General features: G+C 42.3%; 4 protein-coding genes across 6 annotated transcripts in view; all 4 read left to right on the forward strand.

The window, feature by feature from the left end:
- The window catches only part of LOC147060988 (protocadherin gamma-C5-like), a 147,437-nt gene that overhangs the window by 60,402 nt on the left and 71,851 nt on the right, over positions 1-15,184 (forward strand). For 2 of the 3 annotated variants that reach the window (XM_085931661.1, XM_085931688.1), the window contains exon 1: positions 356-2,746. The exons of the other annotated variant lie outside the window; for it this stretch is intronic. In XM_085931661.1, coding sequence (XP_085787787.1) covers positions 356-2,746 — 2,391 coding nt within the window. Of the gene's footprint in view, positions 1-355; positions 2,747-15,184 lie in introns of those variants that run through there. 3 annotated transcript variants of the gene reach the window in all.
- On the forward strand, positions 4,988-7,502 carry LOC147060997 (protocadherin beta-8-like). The gene is made up of 3 exons (XM_085906548.1): positions 4,988-5,322; positions 6,601-7,375; positions 7,494-7,502. The coding sequence occupies exons 1-3, from the start codon at positions 4,988-4,990 to the stop codon at positions 7,500-7,502; spliced, it is 1,119 nt and encodes a 372-aa protein (XP_085762674.1).
- Positions 8,360-10,958, forward strand: LOC147060998 (protocadherin beta-16-like). The gene is made up of 4 exons (XM_085906550.1): positions 8,360-8,366; positions 8,460-8,746; positions 10,031-10,813; positions 10,932-10,958. The coding sequence occupies exons 1-4, from the start codon at positions 8,360-8,362 to the stop codon at positions 10,956-10,958; spliced, it is 1,104 nt and encodes a 367-aa protein (XP_085762676.1).
- LOC147060999 (protocadherin gamma-A7-like) lies at positions 12,328-14,860 on the forward strand. Its single transcript, XM_085906551.1, has 4 exons — positions 12,328-12,339; positions 12,388-12,656; positions 13,944-14,715; positions 14,840-14,860. Exons 1-4 carry the CDS (start codon positions 12,328-12,330, stop codon positions 14,858-14,860), a joined length of 1,074 nt encoding a protein of 357 aa, XP_085762677.1.

A 15,184-nucleotide genomic window follows, 5' to 3' on the forward strand; every position in this document is an offset into this window, starting at 1 on the left:
CATGTTGGTGTTCAGTCGTTGAGGCTCGTGTATTGTGAATATCTGGTTTGATTCATCCTGCAGTATTGCAATATGGACTCTTAGGGACGCTGTCGACCAAAAAGTAAATGACTGGGTCAGGACTGGAGCTGCTCCTCCATATAACGTCGACATAACGCAGTGACAAAGCAACGGGAGGAGAGCGGATCATTTGACGTGCTTTTCAAATGGGGAGCAAAAAAAAGACGTGATTGGACCAGAAAACGATATTTACTTCGATTTACAGTGGATACTATTTGACATTAGCCTGTGAAAAGGATCCTTTAAGTGGAATATATACAGAGAGGAGCTCTACTGGAGAAGATTGCAGGGAACAATGAATGGGCAAGTACCGCTGCTGTTTGTGTCCCTCTTCGCCCTCGACGCAGCGTACGGCCAGGCCAGCTATTCTATTCCGGAGGAAATGACCAGAGGATCTTTAGTGGGACACGTCGCACAGGATTTAGGTTTAGAAATTCAACGTTTGATTTCTGGAAAAGCCAAGATCTATTCGAGGAACAATGAAGAATACATCGAGCTGAGCCGAGAGAAAGGAGTCCTTCTCGTTAAAGAGAGGATCGACAGGGAGGCTCTTTGCGCACACACCGCGCTTTGTGCACTGCATTTTCGCATAATTTTGGAAAATCCAATCGAATTTTACGGTGTTACTGTACAGATTACAGACATAAATGATAATGCGCCAAGCTTTGAGAAAAATGAAATGAAATTTAAAATCAGTGAGTCTGCAACTATCGGCGCAAAATTCGTTTTAGAAAGGGCTGCCGATCTTGATGTGGGAATTAATGACCTTCAAAATTACGAATTAAAACCAGCGAATCATTTTGCTCTCAAAGTGCAAAATAATGCAGATGGAAATAAAAACGTGGAAATGATTTTACAAAAGCATTTAGACAGAGAGAAAGCGGAGCAGATGTCCCTCGTGTTAACTGCTGTAGATGGAGGGGAGCCGCGCATGTCGGGAACGATGATGATTCTTATTACAGTGTTAGATGCTAATGATAATGCCCCCGTATTCACACAGCCTACGTACAAAGCTGTTGTTATTGAGAATTCACCTGTAGGAACAATTGTGGCGACTGTATCTGCCTCTGATGCAGATGCAGACTTGAACTCTAAAATATCGTATTCAATAACAAACACCCTCGACAGAGTTAGAAATATTTTTAAGATAAATAAGGAAAATGGCCAAGTTTCATTAATCGGAAATATAGATTATGAAAAATCGAAGAATTTTCAAATCCATTTACTTGCAAGTGACGACGGAGGACTCACAGATTCGTGTAAATTGATTATTGATGTACAAGATGTGAATGACAACAAGCCAGAAATAAATATAATGTCCAAGTCAAATATTATATCAGAAAATGCAGAAATCAACACTGTTGTCACTGTTATCAGCATAGAAGATTTGGATTCAGGAGAAAATGGAATAGTTAAATGCTTTATCAATGGAAATATTCCATTTACGCTCAAAACCTCTGAAAATAATTTTTATAGTTTAGTGACGGACAGTGATTTAGACAGAGAGAGTGCATCCGAGTATAACATCACTGTAATGTGCTCTGATGAAGGCGTACCCTCTCTCTCCAGCAGTGTCACGCTCACCTTACACATCTCAGATATGAATGATAATGCGCCTGTCTTTGAGAGGAGCTCATATGAGGCCTACATTGTGGAAAACAACACACCAGGTCTCTCCGTATTCACTGTAAAAGCCAGTGACGCTGACTGGAACCAGAATGCTCGTCTTTCGTACATTCTGGAGGACTCCTCAGTTAACGGAGTGCCAGTCTCCTCATATGTGTCCGTTAATGCTGAAAGTGGAGTTATCCATGCAGTGCGCTCTTTTGACTATGAGCAACTGAAAGAGTTCAAATTCCGTGTCAGAGCACAGGATGGAGGCTCCCCTCCCCTCAGCAGCAATGCTAGCGTTCGCATCCTAATCCAGGACCAGAACGACAACGCCCCTCAGGTGCTGTACCCGGTGCAGACGGGTGGCTCGGTGCTGGCCGAAATGGTGCCTCGTTCGGCAGACGTGGGCTACCTGGTGACCAAAGTGGTGGCCGTGGACGTGGACTCTGGCCAGAACGCCTGGCTCTCCTATCAAGTGCACAAAGCCACGGACAGGGCGCTGTTTGAAGTGGGCCTCCACAACGGAGAAATCCGAACGGTCCGCCAAGTGAATGATAAAGATGCTCTCAAACAAAGACTGACTGTCGTGGTGGAGGACAACGGGCAGCCCTCTCGTTCAGCCACGGTCATTGTGAACGTGGCGGTGGCCGACAGCTTCCCTGAGGTGCTCTCAGAGTTCACCGACTTGAGCATGCACGACAAGGAGTACAATGACAAGCTGACTTTTTACTTAGTCTTGGCGCTGGCTGTGGTCTCTTTCCTCTTCATCACCTGCTTGATACTCATCATCGCAGTTAAAGTGTACAGGTGGAGACAGTCTCGCGTCCTGTACCACTCCAACCTGCCAGTCATCCCGTATTATCCACCTCGGTACTCGGATACTTTGGGGACTGGGACCCTCCCGCACGTGTACAATTATGAGGTGTGCAGGACCACCGACTCCAGAAAAAGTGACTGTAAATCGGACAGAGCTGCAAGTCATAACATGATGACAATGGACCCCAGTTTTGCAGCGACGATGCAGAAACTACATAGTGAAAAGCACATCTTGGATGAACCTGACTCTCCTCTTGAGGTTAGTTCATAACTTTGTCCCGTGGAGCTCTCCGTCTCGTTTTGTTTCATGACTTAGTTGTGATCAGCAATGTAAGGTCTCCAATCTTTGATCAAGGACAAATCTTAATGTTTGGGATGCGTCATTCTTTTTCACTTGGTTTGAGTGGCTCCCTGAGAATCATGTTCAAAATGGTGGTTCCCCACCATAGAGATCTTAGTATTTAGACTAATTCCTACAACTATTGATTACATAAACCTACATTGTATTATACTGTATTCAACCTGACTCTTAATGCAATACCTTATTACTGTCAATTTCAGATTTCTTATTTAATGTCCCTGTTATAGAAATGTTTACAATAAATTTATATTTGGTCACATCTCTCTTTAGAAACATTTGATTTCTCTAGCCACTGATCCTCATTAGAAGAGTTGGATTTGATTACCCATGAAGTGATGACAATTTAGCAGTTTGTATGAGTTCTGGCTGATTACGAGTGAGTTAATAAGCATGCAAACTTAAAAAGGATAAGATGTGTGGAAAATGCATGGATGGGTAAATAAAGTGAATATGTTAAACACTGCGATAGGTCGAGTGCCTTGGAAAACATGTAGTCTATATTTTCTCTTGTTTACCTCAAAAAGCATCTTACTTTTTGTGGTGTTTTTGTAGTTAGCGCATTTTCCATAGTCAGTTGATGCATTCTTGATTTTTAGTTTGAACATCCCTACATGAAGTTTGCTTGTCTTCCTTGTTCTTTCATGTTTGTCTCCAACATTCCAGTTCCCTGCGAACCTAATGGAGACAAACAAACAATTTATGAAATGCATGGCGGAATGATTGGTTTTGTGTATCCTAATCTCTCATGGGCTTGCTTTGCATTCCCCCAAAACTACATGACCTTGACTTGGTTGTCTGTGGGGTTTTTTTTCACAGTGACGGTTTGCTAATAGAAACTGGTTTAAATATGAATCTTAATCGCCTCTGCCACCATATCAGATAAATATTAGAACATACAGGGGTCAAGACTGTTAAAATATGTGTGCGTATACTTAGAAAATTCACTGGATGTTGTTTGATCACAAACCATTTTACGCACAAGTTTAAGTTATATTGTTTCACGGACTGACTGTCGAGCATTGCTATGTTAAAAAAGAAAAACTTTTGACAAAGAGTTACGATAAACTTTCACCTCTCCCTATATGCCATCATAGTTAGCAATCTTTAAGTAACTGTATATTGGAGAACATTACTTTGAAAATTGTTTAATTTTGACTTTTGAACTCAACTGCCTTCCTATCATGTCTAATAATTCTAAAAAAAAAAAAGATAAATGCACAACTATCGCAAAAAATATTTCCCTTTTGGAGATGAATTAAAAATTGCCAATTTGTCTTTATTTTGACGTAGGTCTTTTATATGAGTATTTATTGAAGACAAATTGTGGAGCCAGGGATGCATGCATGGTGCACATCTACTATTAGTGAACTTGAATTTGCACCTTTTGAAGTCTGTATATGTTTTTTTAAAAAATGACTTCCAGGTAAACGCTCACACATTGAAAACATTGAACATTTTTATTTATAAACAGCTTCAATAGAACATGTCCAATTAATGCAGCTACATTTACCTTTTGTGTTTGTGTGCCTAGTTAAACAAGAGGAATTAAGCTCATTTAAGGAAGAAAATCCCTGCAAGTTTAACAAATTTGTAAAAATGTCAGTATTTTTAGAGCTCCCCGGCGTTTTTAGAGTGGTGAAACATAATATTGACGTTAAATTGGGACTACTGAAAAGCATACATTTTCTTATTTAATATTTTTCTGCGTTTCTGCTGTTATAGAGTGACTGTAGCGTGTGTTACTCATGTTTGTCTGCAGTCACTAATGTAGTATGGTCTGTTTTATGAACAGAATTTCTCTATGTTTTATGCTATTGCTGGAGAAAGGGAGGGATTGGTCTTTTTCCGCCCTGCAGTGTTGCAATATGGACTCTTAGGGACGCTGTAGACCAAAAAGTAAATGACTGGGTCAGTACTGGAGCTGCTCCTCTGTATAACGTCGACATAACAGTATGACAAAGCGACGGAAGGAGAACGGATCATTTGACGTGCTTGGCAATTTAAAAATATATAATTTTGGACCTGAATACGATTCACGACGATTAAGAGTGGATTATATCTGTCATTAGACTGTGAGGAGAGTCTTTTTAGTGGAATATATGCACAGTGGAGCTCCGCTGGGGAGAATTGCAGGGAACAATGAATGGGCAAGTACGGCTGATGTTTGTGTTCCTCTTCGCCCTCGACGCAGTGTACGGCCAGGCCAGCTATTCTATTCCGGAGGAATTGACCAGAGGATCTTTAGTGGGCGACATCGCACAGGATTTAGGTTTACAAATACAACGTCTGATTTCGGGCAAAGCTAAGATCTATTCGAGGAACAATGAAGAATACATCGAGCTGAGCCGAGAGAAAGGAGTCCTTCTAGTTAAAGAGAGGATCGACAGGGAGGCTCTTTGCGCGCACACCGCGCTTTGTGCGCTGCATTTAGAAATTATTCTAGAAAATCCAATGGAATTTTACAGTGTTACTGTGCAGATTACAGACATAAATGATAATGCGCCAAGCTTTGAGAAAAACGAAATGAAATTTAAAATAAGTGAGTCTGCGACCATCGGCGCAAAATTCGTTTTAGATAGGGCTGTCGATCTTGATGTTGGAATTAATGACCTTCAAAATTACGGCTTAAAACCATCGGATCATTTTGCTCTCAAATTGCAAAATAAAGGAAATGGAAATAAAAACGTGGAAATGATTTTACAGAAGCATTTAGACAGAGAGAAAGCGGAGCAGATGTCTCTCGTGTTAACCGCTGTAGATGGAGGAGAGCCGCCCATGTCGGGAACGATGATGATTCTTATTACAGTGTTAGATGTTAATGATAATGCCCCCGTTTTCACACAGCCGACATACTCAGCAATTGTTAATGAAAATTCACCTGCTGGGACAATCGTGGCTACTGTTTCTGCTGCTGATGCAGATGGAGAATTGAATTCTAAAATATCGTATTCAATAACAAACACCCTCGATAATGTGAAAACATTTTTTGACATAAATAAAGAAAATGGTCAGGTTTCATTAATTGGCAATATAGATTATGAGATGTCTAGAAATTTTCAAATTCATTTACTTGCAAGTGATGATGGAGGCCTCACAGACTCTTGTAAATTAATTATTGATGTACAAGATATAAATGACAATAAGCCCGTAATTAACATTATGTCCAAATCTAACGTAATATCAGAGGATGCTGAAATAAATACTGTTGTCACTATGATCAATACAGAAGATTTAGATTCAGGAGAAAATGGAAACGTGAATTGTTTTATAAATGAAAACATTCCGTTTATTCTGAAAATGTCAAAAAATAGTTTTTATAGTTTAGTGACAGATGGCGATTTAGACAGAGAAAGGGCGTCTGAGTATAACATCACTGTAATGTGTTCTGATGAAGGTGTGCCATCCCTCTCTAGCAGCATTACGCTCACCTTACATATCTCAGATGTGAATGACAACGCACCTGTCTTTGAGAGGACCTCATATGAGGCCTTCATTGTAGAGAACAATACACCAGGTCTCTCTGTATTCACTGTAAAAGCCAGTGATGCTGACTGGAACCAGAATGCTCGTCTTTCATACATCCTGGAGGACTCCTCAGTTAATGGAGTGCCAGTCTCCTCATACGTATCTGTCAGTGCTGAGAGTGGAGTCATCCATGCAGTGCGCTCTTTTGACTATGAGCAACTGAAAGAGTTCCACTTCCTTGTCAGAGCGCAGGATGGAGGCTCCCCTCCCCTCAGCAGCAACGTGAGCGTTCGCATCCTGATCCAGGACCAGAACGATAACGCCCCTCAGGTGCTATACCCGGTGCAGACAGGCAGCACGGTGCTGGCCGAAATGGTGCCTCGTTCAGCCGACGTGGGCTACCTGGTGACCAAAGTGGTGGCCGTGGACGTGGACTCTGGCCAAAACGCCTGGCTCTCCTATCAAGTGCACAAAGCCACAGACAGGGCGCTGTTTGAAGTGGGCCTCCACAATGGAGAAATCCGAACGGTCCGCCAAGTCACTGATAAAGATGCCGTCAAACAAAGACTGACTGTTGTGGTGGAGGACAACGGGCAGCCCTCTCGTTCAGCCACAGTCATTGTGAACGTGGCGGTGGCCGACAGCTTCCCTGAGGTGCTCTCAGAGTTCACTGACTTGAGCATGCACGACAAGGAGTACAATGACAAGCTGACCTTTTACTTAGTCTTGGCACTGGCTGTGGTCTCCTTCCTCTTCATCACCTGCTTGCTGCTCATCATCGCAGTCAAAGTGTACAGGTGGAGACAGTCTCGCGTCCTGTACCACTCCAACCTGCCCGTCATCCCGTATTATCCACCTCGGTACTCGGATACTTTGGGGACGGGGACACTCCCCCACGTGTACAATTATGAAGTGTGCAGGACCACTGACTCCAGAAAAAGTGACATGAAAAATATGCAAGCTGTGAGTCAAAGTTTGGTGAGTGTGGATGGAGCTGATATTGATACTATGTCAAATGGCAACAAGCAGATGTCAGGAGACTTTTCTCAGATGTCAACCTTGGTGAGTGAAATGTTTTCCCATTCCCATTCCTTTCGTTCACTTCAATGGTTATTGTGGTTCGTGTATGTGTTGGTGCTGTTCATGGTGCTGAAAGGTTCATGTTCTAAATTTAACAAAGCTCTCCTAACTTTGAACTTGGTTGTTGAAACATTTGTCGATGTTCAATTGACGTTGAACCTGTGCTCACTCCGAAATGAATTCCATATTTTATATATTTTTATTTTTATTTACATACTCTTATTTCAACAACCCCCAAAAAATAATTTCTGAAATTTATACCCAGAAAGGTAAAATTACAATTTTACACCAACAGCATCTTCAAATCAAACAATTATGACATGATTGTGAGCATAGAACTCACAAGGTTTCACGGAAGAGTCAATAATACATTTTAAGAGAATAATAATTATAATGTATGTGACACGCCAGGTATTATAGTGACAAAGTGAGAAAATAGTAGCCAATGTTTTGAATAGCTATTAAATCTTTGCAGTATGAATTAACGAGCTGAGAATTAATGTTGTAATTCACAGTATCAAATACGTAACTCGAATATATATGAACGTTATTTTACAGTTGCGTGGGGTCTTCATTTTGCATTCGTTTATTACAAATGAGAACGTTATGAATCGATATTTATATATAAATGTTTGCTAACATGGCATTTATTGTCAGTGTGCAGCGTTTGAACATATGCACATGACATTCACTATTTCTACTCTAAGGGACGCTATTGGTCAACGTAAGGGTTTTCCTCTATTCACTCAAACCCAGATCGCCTGTGCAGTGACGCAACTTGCTCTTTTCATTTGATGAGGAGGACGCGTAAGAGCCAGAGCGCGCCTCTGAGCGTTTGTTTTTCGGATTTTAATTGTCAGTGTTGATGTTTTTGTTTTTTGTTTTTTTTTATCTCACCGTAGTGGATATTTTTAAGGTGGACCTGTGATTTTATTTGTGGAATAATACTTGATTATTTTGGCGAAAATGGCGCGTCGAAGATGCTCCGTGGACGCGCGCTGGAGATGGAAATTATTTTGTGGACCACGCCAGCAAATGGAATCGCTTTTGTTCTTTTTTTGTTTAGCTGCCACAGTGGTTGGTCAGATTCGTTACTCTATTCCCGAGGAGATGAAGAAAGGCGCCGTGATCGGTAACGTTGCACAAGATCTTGGTTTGACTATAAAAAGGATGGTTGCAGGGCGGGCCCGCATCGTGACGGGAGAAAACATTCAATACACGGAGTTGAAAACAGACAAAGGGCTGCTGGTCGTCAGTGACAGAATAGACCGGGAGGAGCTTTGCGGAGATGTGACGCCATGCAGCTTCAAGTTTGAGATCATTTTAGAGAATCCGATCGAGCTGCACAGAATAATTGTTGAAGTTTTGGATATTAATGATCACGCCCCAGTATTTTCAAATAAAGATAAGGCTCTCCTATTTGAAATAAGTGAATCTGCTGCAGTTGGTGTGCAATTCCCCCTGCAGAGTGCCGAAGATCAAGATGTGGGGCTAAACGCGTTGCAAAATTACATTTTGTCACCAAACGATCATTTTATCCTAAATCAGCATGCAAACCCAGATGGCAGTAAATATGTTGAAATGGTGCTCCAGAAGCCTTTAGACAGAGAGCGACATCCCCATTTGTCATTAAAATTAATTGCACTTGATGGAGGAACGCCACAGAGATCTGGCACCGTAAATATAGAAATAAACGTTTTAGATGCAAATGACAACCGGCCAGTTTTTAATCAATCAGAATACAAAGCTTCTCTTATGGAAAACACAATGGCAGGCTCCAGTGTAATTACAGTAAATGCTACAGATGCTGACAGTGGTCCGTATGGACTCATCTCTTACAGTTTGTCTAAAACAAAAGGAAGTGCTGCCGATATATTTAATATTGATGAACACACAGGCACAATTTATGTTTCTGGTAATATTGACTACGAAAAAAACAGTAAGCACGAAGTGAGGGTGGAAGCAAAGGATCAAGGTGGGCTGATTGGGACCAGTAAAGTTATATTCCATGTTGTTGACGTAAATGACAACGCTCCTGTAATTAATATAATGTCATTTTCAAGTCCTCTGTCCGAGGGCTCACCTCCTGGTACAACTGTCGCAGTTGTTAATATAGAGGATGTAGATTCTGATGAAAATGGGCAAATAAAATGTTCCATAGATGGAAAACTTCCCTTTAAATTGGTGACATCTCTGACAAACTATTATAATTTAATTACAGATAATTTTTTTGATAGAGAATCTGTTTCAGAGTATAACATAACAATTATGGCCACTGATCTCGGAACACCTCCGCTTTCCAGCTCAACAAACTTACATCTTAGAATATCAGACGTGAATGACAATGCACCAATTTTTGATAAAAATATTTATTCAGTTTATGTGGCAGAGAATAATTCTCCAGGCGTTTCCATATTTGCTGTCACTGCTCGAGACACTGATTGGAATCAAAACGCGAGAGTATCTTATCTTTTAGAGGACACACAAGTAAGTGGCAGTCCTGTGTCCACTTTTGTTTCTTTAAATTCTGAAACTGGTATTCTCAGTGCCGTTCGATCATTTGATTATGAGCAAATTAAACAAGTGGACTTGGTTGTCAGAGCGCAGGATGGAGGCTCCCCTCCCCTCAGCAGCAACACGAGCGTTCGCATCCTGATCCAGGACCAGAACGATAATGCCCCTCAAGTGCTGTACCCGGTTCAGACGGGCGCCACGCTGCTGGCCGAAATGGTGCCTCGTTCAGCCGACGTGGGCTACCTGGTGACCAAAGTAGTGGCCGTGGATGTGGACTCTGGCCAAAACGCCTGGCTCTCCTATCAAGTGCACAAAGCCGCAGACAGGGCGCTGTTTGAAGTAGGCCTCCACAATGGAGAAATCCGAACGGTCCGCCAAGTGACTGATAAAGATGCCGTCAAACAAAGACTGACTGTTGTGGTGGAGGACAACGGGCAGCCCTCTCGTTCAGCCACAGTCATTGTGAACGTGGCGGTGGCCGACAGCTTCCCTGAGGTGCTCTCAGAGTTCACTGACTTGAGCATGCACGATAGGGAGTACAATGACAAGCTGACTTTTTACTTAGTCTTGGCGCTGGCTGTGGTCTCCTTCCTCTTCATTACCTGCTTGCTGCTCATCATCGCAGTCAAAGTGTACAGGTGGAGACAGTCTCGCGTCCTGTACCACTCCAACCTGCCCGTCATCCCTTACTATCCACCTCGGTACTCGGATACTTTGGGGACGGGGACCCTCCCACACGTGTACAATTATGAGGTGTGCAGGACCACCGACTCCAGAAAAAGTGACTGTAAATTGGACAGGGCTGCGAGTAACAACGTTCTGGTCATGGATCCCAGTCTTACAAAGACCTTGCAGATGAGACGCAATGAAAAGAACATCCTGGATGAACCCGACTCTCCTCTAGAGGTTAGAATTAACCATTTTCCCTTTGCAAAATGCATGCCATGTGAATCAGTACCATGGTCAGAGACAAAATTGTGCCAAACACCAAATGTGTTTTTTTAACTGCATATATATAATTCAGGCGTCCTATATTGTAAAGCGTTACTAAGTTATAGAAATTGAACTCGATTAAGTATCAAATTAGACAATAATATTTTTTCAAATCACTAAATAATGCGTATATTAAATTGTTTTTGGGTGGGCATGTGTCAACCTTCCTCTGACATTTGCATAGGTTCTGCACATTTGGCACTTTTAAAGGTACTATGTGTGTCTCCTTACTTTCGGCTTCCACTGACGTCATTCATACTCATTTACAAATATTTGTGAATAGTGCTTACTGCAACTCATTGTCATATTTTATAATGTTTTCATTGTCTAGCATTTGACTGGAATTATATCTTGTCTTGCTGGAAGTGGATTCTTTTTTCTGTTATTGCAAATGCTTTTGGAGGGACTGTACGTCAAATAGTTTATACCAAAGATATTCCTGCTGTTTCAATACTGTAGTTATTGACGCCAGAAATTTGATGACTCAAAAAGTACCCAACGTGTGTGCTACTAGTGCTATATAGGGTATAGCCATGCATTCCAACGGTGTTTGACATCTTTGCATAAAAGATCCAAGGTTATCTTGTGCTCAATCACCAGCAAATGTCTGTGTAGTTGTCCACGACCTATGAGATTATACATCTTTACCAGTGCTGCCATAACCTTAATGAAAATGAATCATCTTTGTTATTAAAGACCATCAATCTCCTCAGTGTTCATTTAAAATAGAAACATATTGAATAATGGACGACAATGCCTATAACCTTGATTTTTTTCTTGCAATCAGCAGCTGCATGTGAAATAACAAAGCAGATGAATCACTGAGGGATATTGCAGATATCACAATATATCATGACTATTATTACCCTCCTCTATGAGTTCTTCTTTATTTTACTTTATAAGAAAAATTGGTGGGTGTGTTTTTCCATTTGTTGTCCAAATGTTGAGTAAAATGTTTTATCATGTTGATGATTGTTTGGCATTTGGTTTGGATTTGTAGTTTAGAGTTCACTTTCGAGCCCCTAACAAAGAAGTAGCCTAACCCTGACCCTAATTTTCCTCTTAATAAATGACGATGACTTTGGGGACGACTTTAAAATGCTATTTGTTATACCTCCCCTTGTTTTGCAGTAGGCGGAGGCCTAGATATTGTGTCCTGCAGTACACAATTTTGGACTCTTAGGGACGCTGTTGACCAAAATTTTTCCTGATCTTTATCCGTGTGCCCTGCACACAATGAGCCACATCGACATTACACCAACAGAAGAGGGAACGCGCTCGTATCTGCTGGTTCAGTGGTTGTTGTTTTTTTAAGGATAAATTCATCTCGGACGCCACGATATTTTTCTTTTCGAGTCCCTATTTGGATAAGAGGAATTTAAATCTTTTTAATCTCTAATTTGGACCATTGCACATCGAATGGAACAATGAAGCGGCAAGTACTATTGTTCATTTGGGCATATTTTGTCGGATCGGTGCTCGGGCAGGTCACCTATTCCATTCCGGAGGAAATGAACAAAGGCTCTTTGGTTGGAAACATAGCGCAAGATTTGGGCGTGCATGTGAAAAGGCTGAAATCTGGGAAAGCTCGCATCTACACGGAGGGGAATGCAGATTACATGGAGCTGCACAGAGACAGAGGGCTGCTAGTTGTTAAAGAAAGGATCGACAGGGAGGCGCTGTGCGGACAAACAACGCCGTGCGCATTACATCTACAGATCACACTGGAAGATCCAATTGAATTCTACACGGTGACAGTCGAAATTAATGACATTAATGACAATGCGCCCACTTTTAAAAAGGATGAGGTGACGTTTAAGATAAGCGAATCCAATGTGATTGGTGCAAAATTCGTGCTGGAGAGGGCTGTGGATTTAGACGTTGGTGTGAACGGTTTGCAGGGCTACTCGTTAAAGCCTTCTGATCATTTTCATCTAAAATTAAAAAATCAACAAGATGGTAGCAAAAGCGTGGAGATGATTCTGCAGAAACCTCTAGATAGGGAAGCTAAAGAACATCTCTCTTTAGTTCTCACTGCGGCTGATGGGGGTGATCCACAGCTGACAGGAACAATGCGTGTAGAAATTGTGGTGCTAGACGCAAATGACAACGCTCCCGTATTTACGCAGGAGATATATAAAGTCACTGTGATGGAGACTGCCTCAAAAGGCTCCTTTATGTGCACCGTGAGTGCTGTGGATGCAGATGAAGGCTCAAATGGAAGAGTGTCTTATTCGATAACCAACACAGCGGATGACGTCCCTGTTACTTTTGAAATTGATGAAGAAAGTGGTGTCGTGTCTTTAATTGGAAGGCTAGATTATGAAAAGGTGGCTCACTATGAAATATTTGTGCAAGCTAGTGATGATGGAGGGCTGACAGATTCATGTAGAATTATTGTGGAAGTGACTGACACAAATGATAATCCCCCGTCTATAAATATCATGTCCAAAACCAGTTCCATATCAGAAAATTCTTCACCAGGAACGGTGGTCACCATCTTTAATGTACAAGATCCAGACTCGGCAGAAAATGGCCATGTTGCATGTTTTATTGAAGATAATATGCCATTTCTGATGAAAAGTACATCTAAAAAATTCTTCAGCTTAGTCACAGATGGTGATTTGGACCGAGAGAGGTCGAGTGAGTACAATATGACAGTGACGTGCTCTGATGAGGGCGTGCCATCCCTCTCCAGCAGCGTCACTCTCACCTTACACATCTCAGATGTGAATGACAACGCGCCTGTCTTTGAGAGGAGCTCATATGAGGCCTATATTGTGGAAAACAACACACCTGGTCTCTCTGTATTCACTGTAAAAGCCAGTGACGCTGACTGGAACCAGAATGCTCGTCTTTCGTACATCCTGGAGGACTCCTCGGTTAATGGAGTGCCAGTCTCCTCATATGTGTCCGTTAATGCTGAAAGTGGAGTCATCCATGCAGTGCGTTCTTTTGACTATGAGCAACTGAAGGAGTTCCACTTCCTTGTCAGAGCACAGGATGGAGGTTCCCCTCCTCTTAGTAGCAACGTGAGCGTTCGCATCCTGATCCAGGACCAGAACGACAACGCCCCTCAGGTGCTGTACCCGGTGCAGACGGGCGGCTCGCTGCTGGCCGAAATGGTGCCTCGTTCAGCCGACGTGGGCTACCTGGTGACCAAAGTGGTGGCCGTGGATGTGGACTCTGGCCAAAACGCCTGGCTCTCCTATCAAGTACACAAAGCCACAGACAGGGCGCTGTTTGAAGTGGGCCTCCACAATGGAGAAATCCGAACGGTCCGCCAAGTGACTGATAAAGATGCTGTCAAACAAAGACTGACTGTTGTGGTGGAGGACAACGGGCAGCCCTCTCGTTCAGCCACAGTCATCGTGAACGTGGCGGTGGCTGACAGCTTCCCTGAGGTGCTCTCAGAGTTTACTGACTTGGGCATGCACGACAAGGAGTACAATGACAAGCTGACTTTTTACTTAGTTTTGTCGCTGGCTGTGGTCTCTTTCCTCTTCATCACCTGCTTGATACTCATCATCGCAGTCAAAGTGTACAGGTGGAGACAGTCTCGCGTCCTGTACCACTCCAACCTGCCCGTCATCCCATATTATCCACCTCGATACTCGGATACTTTGGGTACGGGGACCCTCCCACACGTATACAATTATGAGGTGTGCAGGACCACTGACTCCAGAAAAAGTGACTGTAAATTGGACAGAGCTGTCAGTCACAACATGCTGGTAACGGACCCGAGTTCAGCCGGGACCATGCAGAAGCTACACATTCAAAAGAACATCCTGGATGAGCCTGACTCTCCTCTAGAGGTTGGTGTCTTGAGTCTTATAAATGTTAAAAAATTGCTATGTAAGCAATCGCAAAAATGCATGATTATAGATGGCCACAATGTATTACACCTTTTATCTGCCATTTGTTTTTGATACTATACAGATGCCTCGTGAAAGTGTGTGACTCACCTTCTCCTGTAAAGGTGAATGTCATCAAATGGCAATTTGCTGTGATTCATATGTTAATGGTGGCTACTTTTTAAAGTCAAATATGAGAATGATTATGCAGTGTATGCAGGCTGTAGTTGCTATATTTCAGTTAAAATACTTAACTTTACAAAACGGCAAGAATATATAAGGTGTAATAATGTCCACCAAACAGGTTGTCCATTACTGTCAAGAAAACAAAACGTCTGGGCTGAAGTTAGTCCTGATTACAGATATTTGACAAACTCCAAAGCAGCTGTTTTCAGCACCATGGACAGCAGCCGTGTTGCTTGAATGACCT

Source organism: Syngnathus leptorhynchus, chromosome 2 (genome assembly GCF_054491065.1).
Source record: "Syngnathus leptorhynchus isolate UIUO chromosome 2, UIUO_Slep, whole genome shotgun sequence".
NCBI lineage: Eukaryota > Metazoa > Chordata > Actinopteri > Syngnathiformes > Syngnathidae > Syngnathus > Syngnathus leptorhynchus.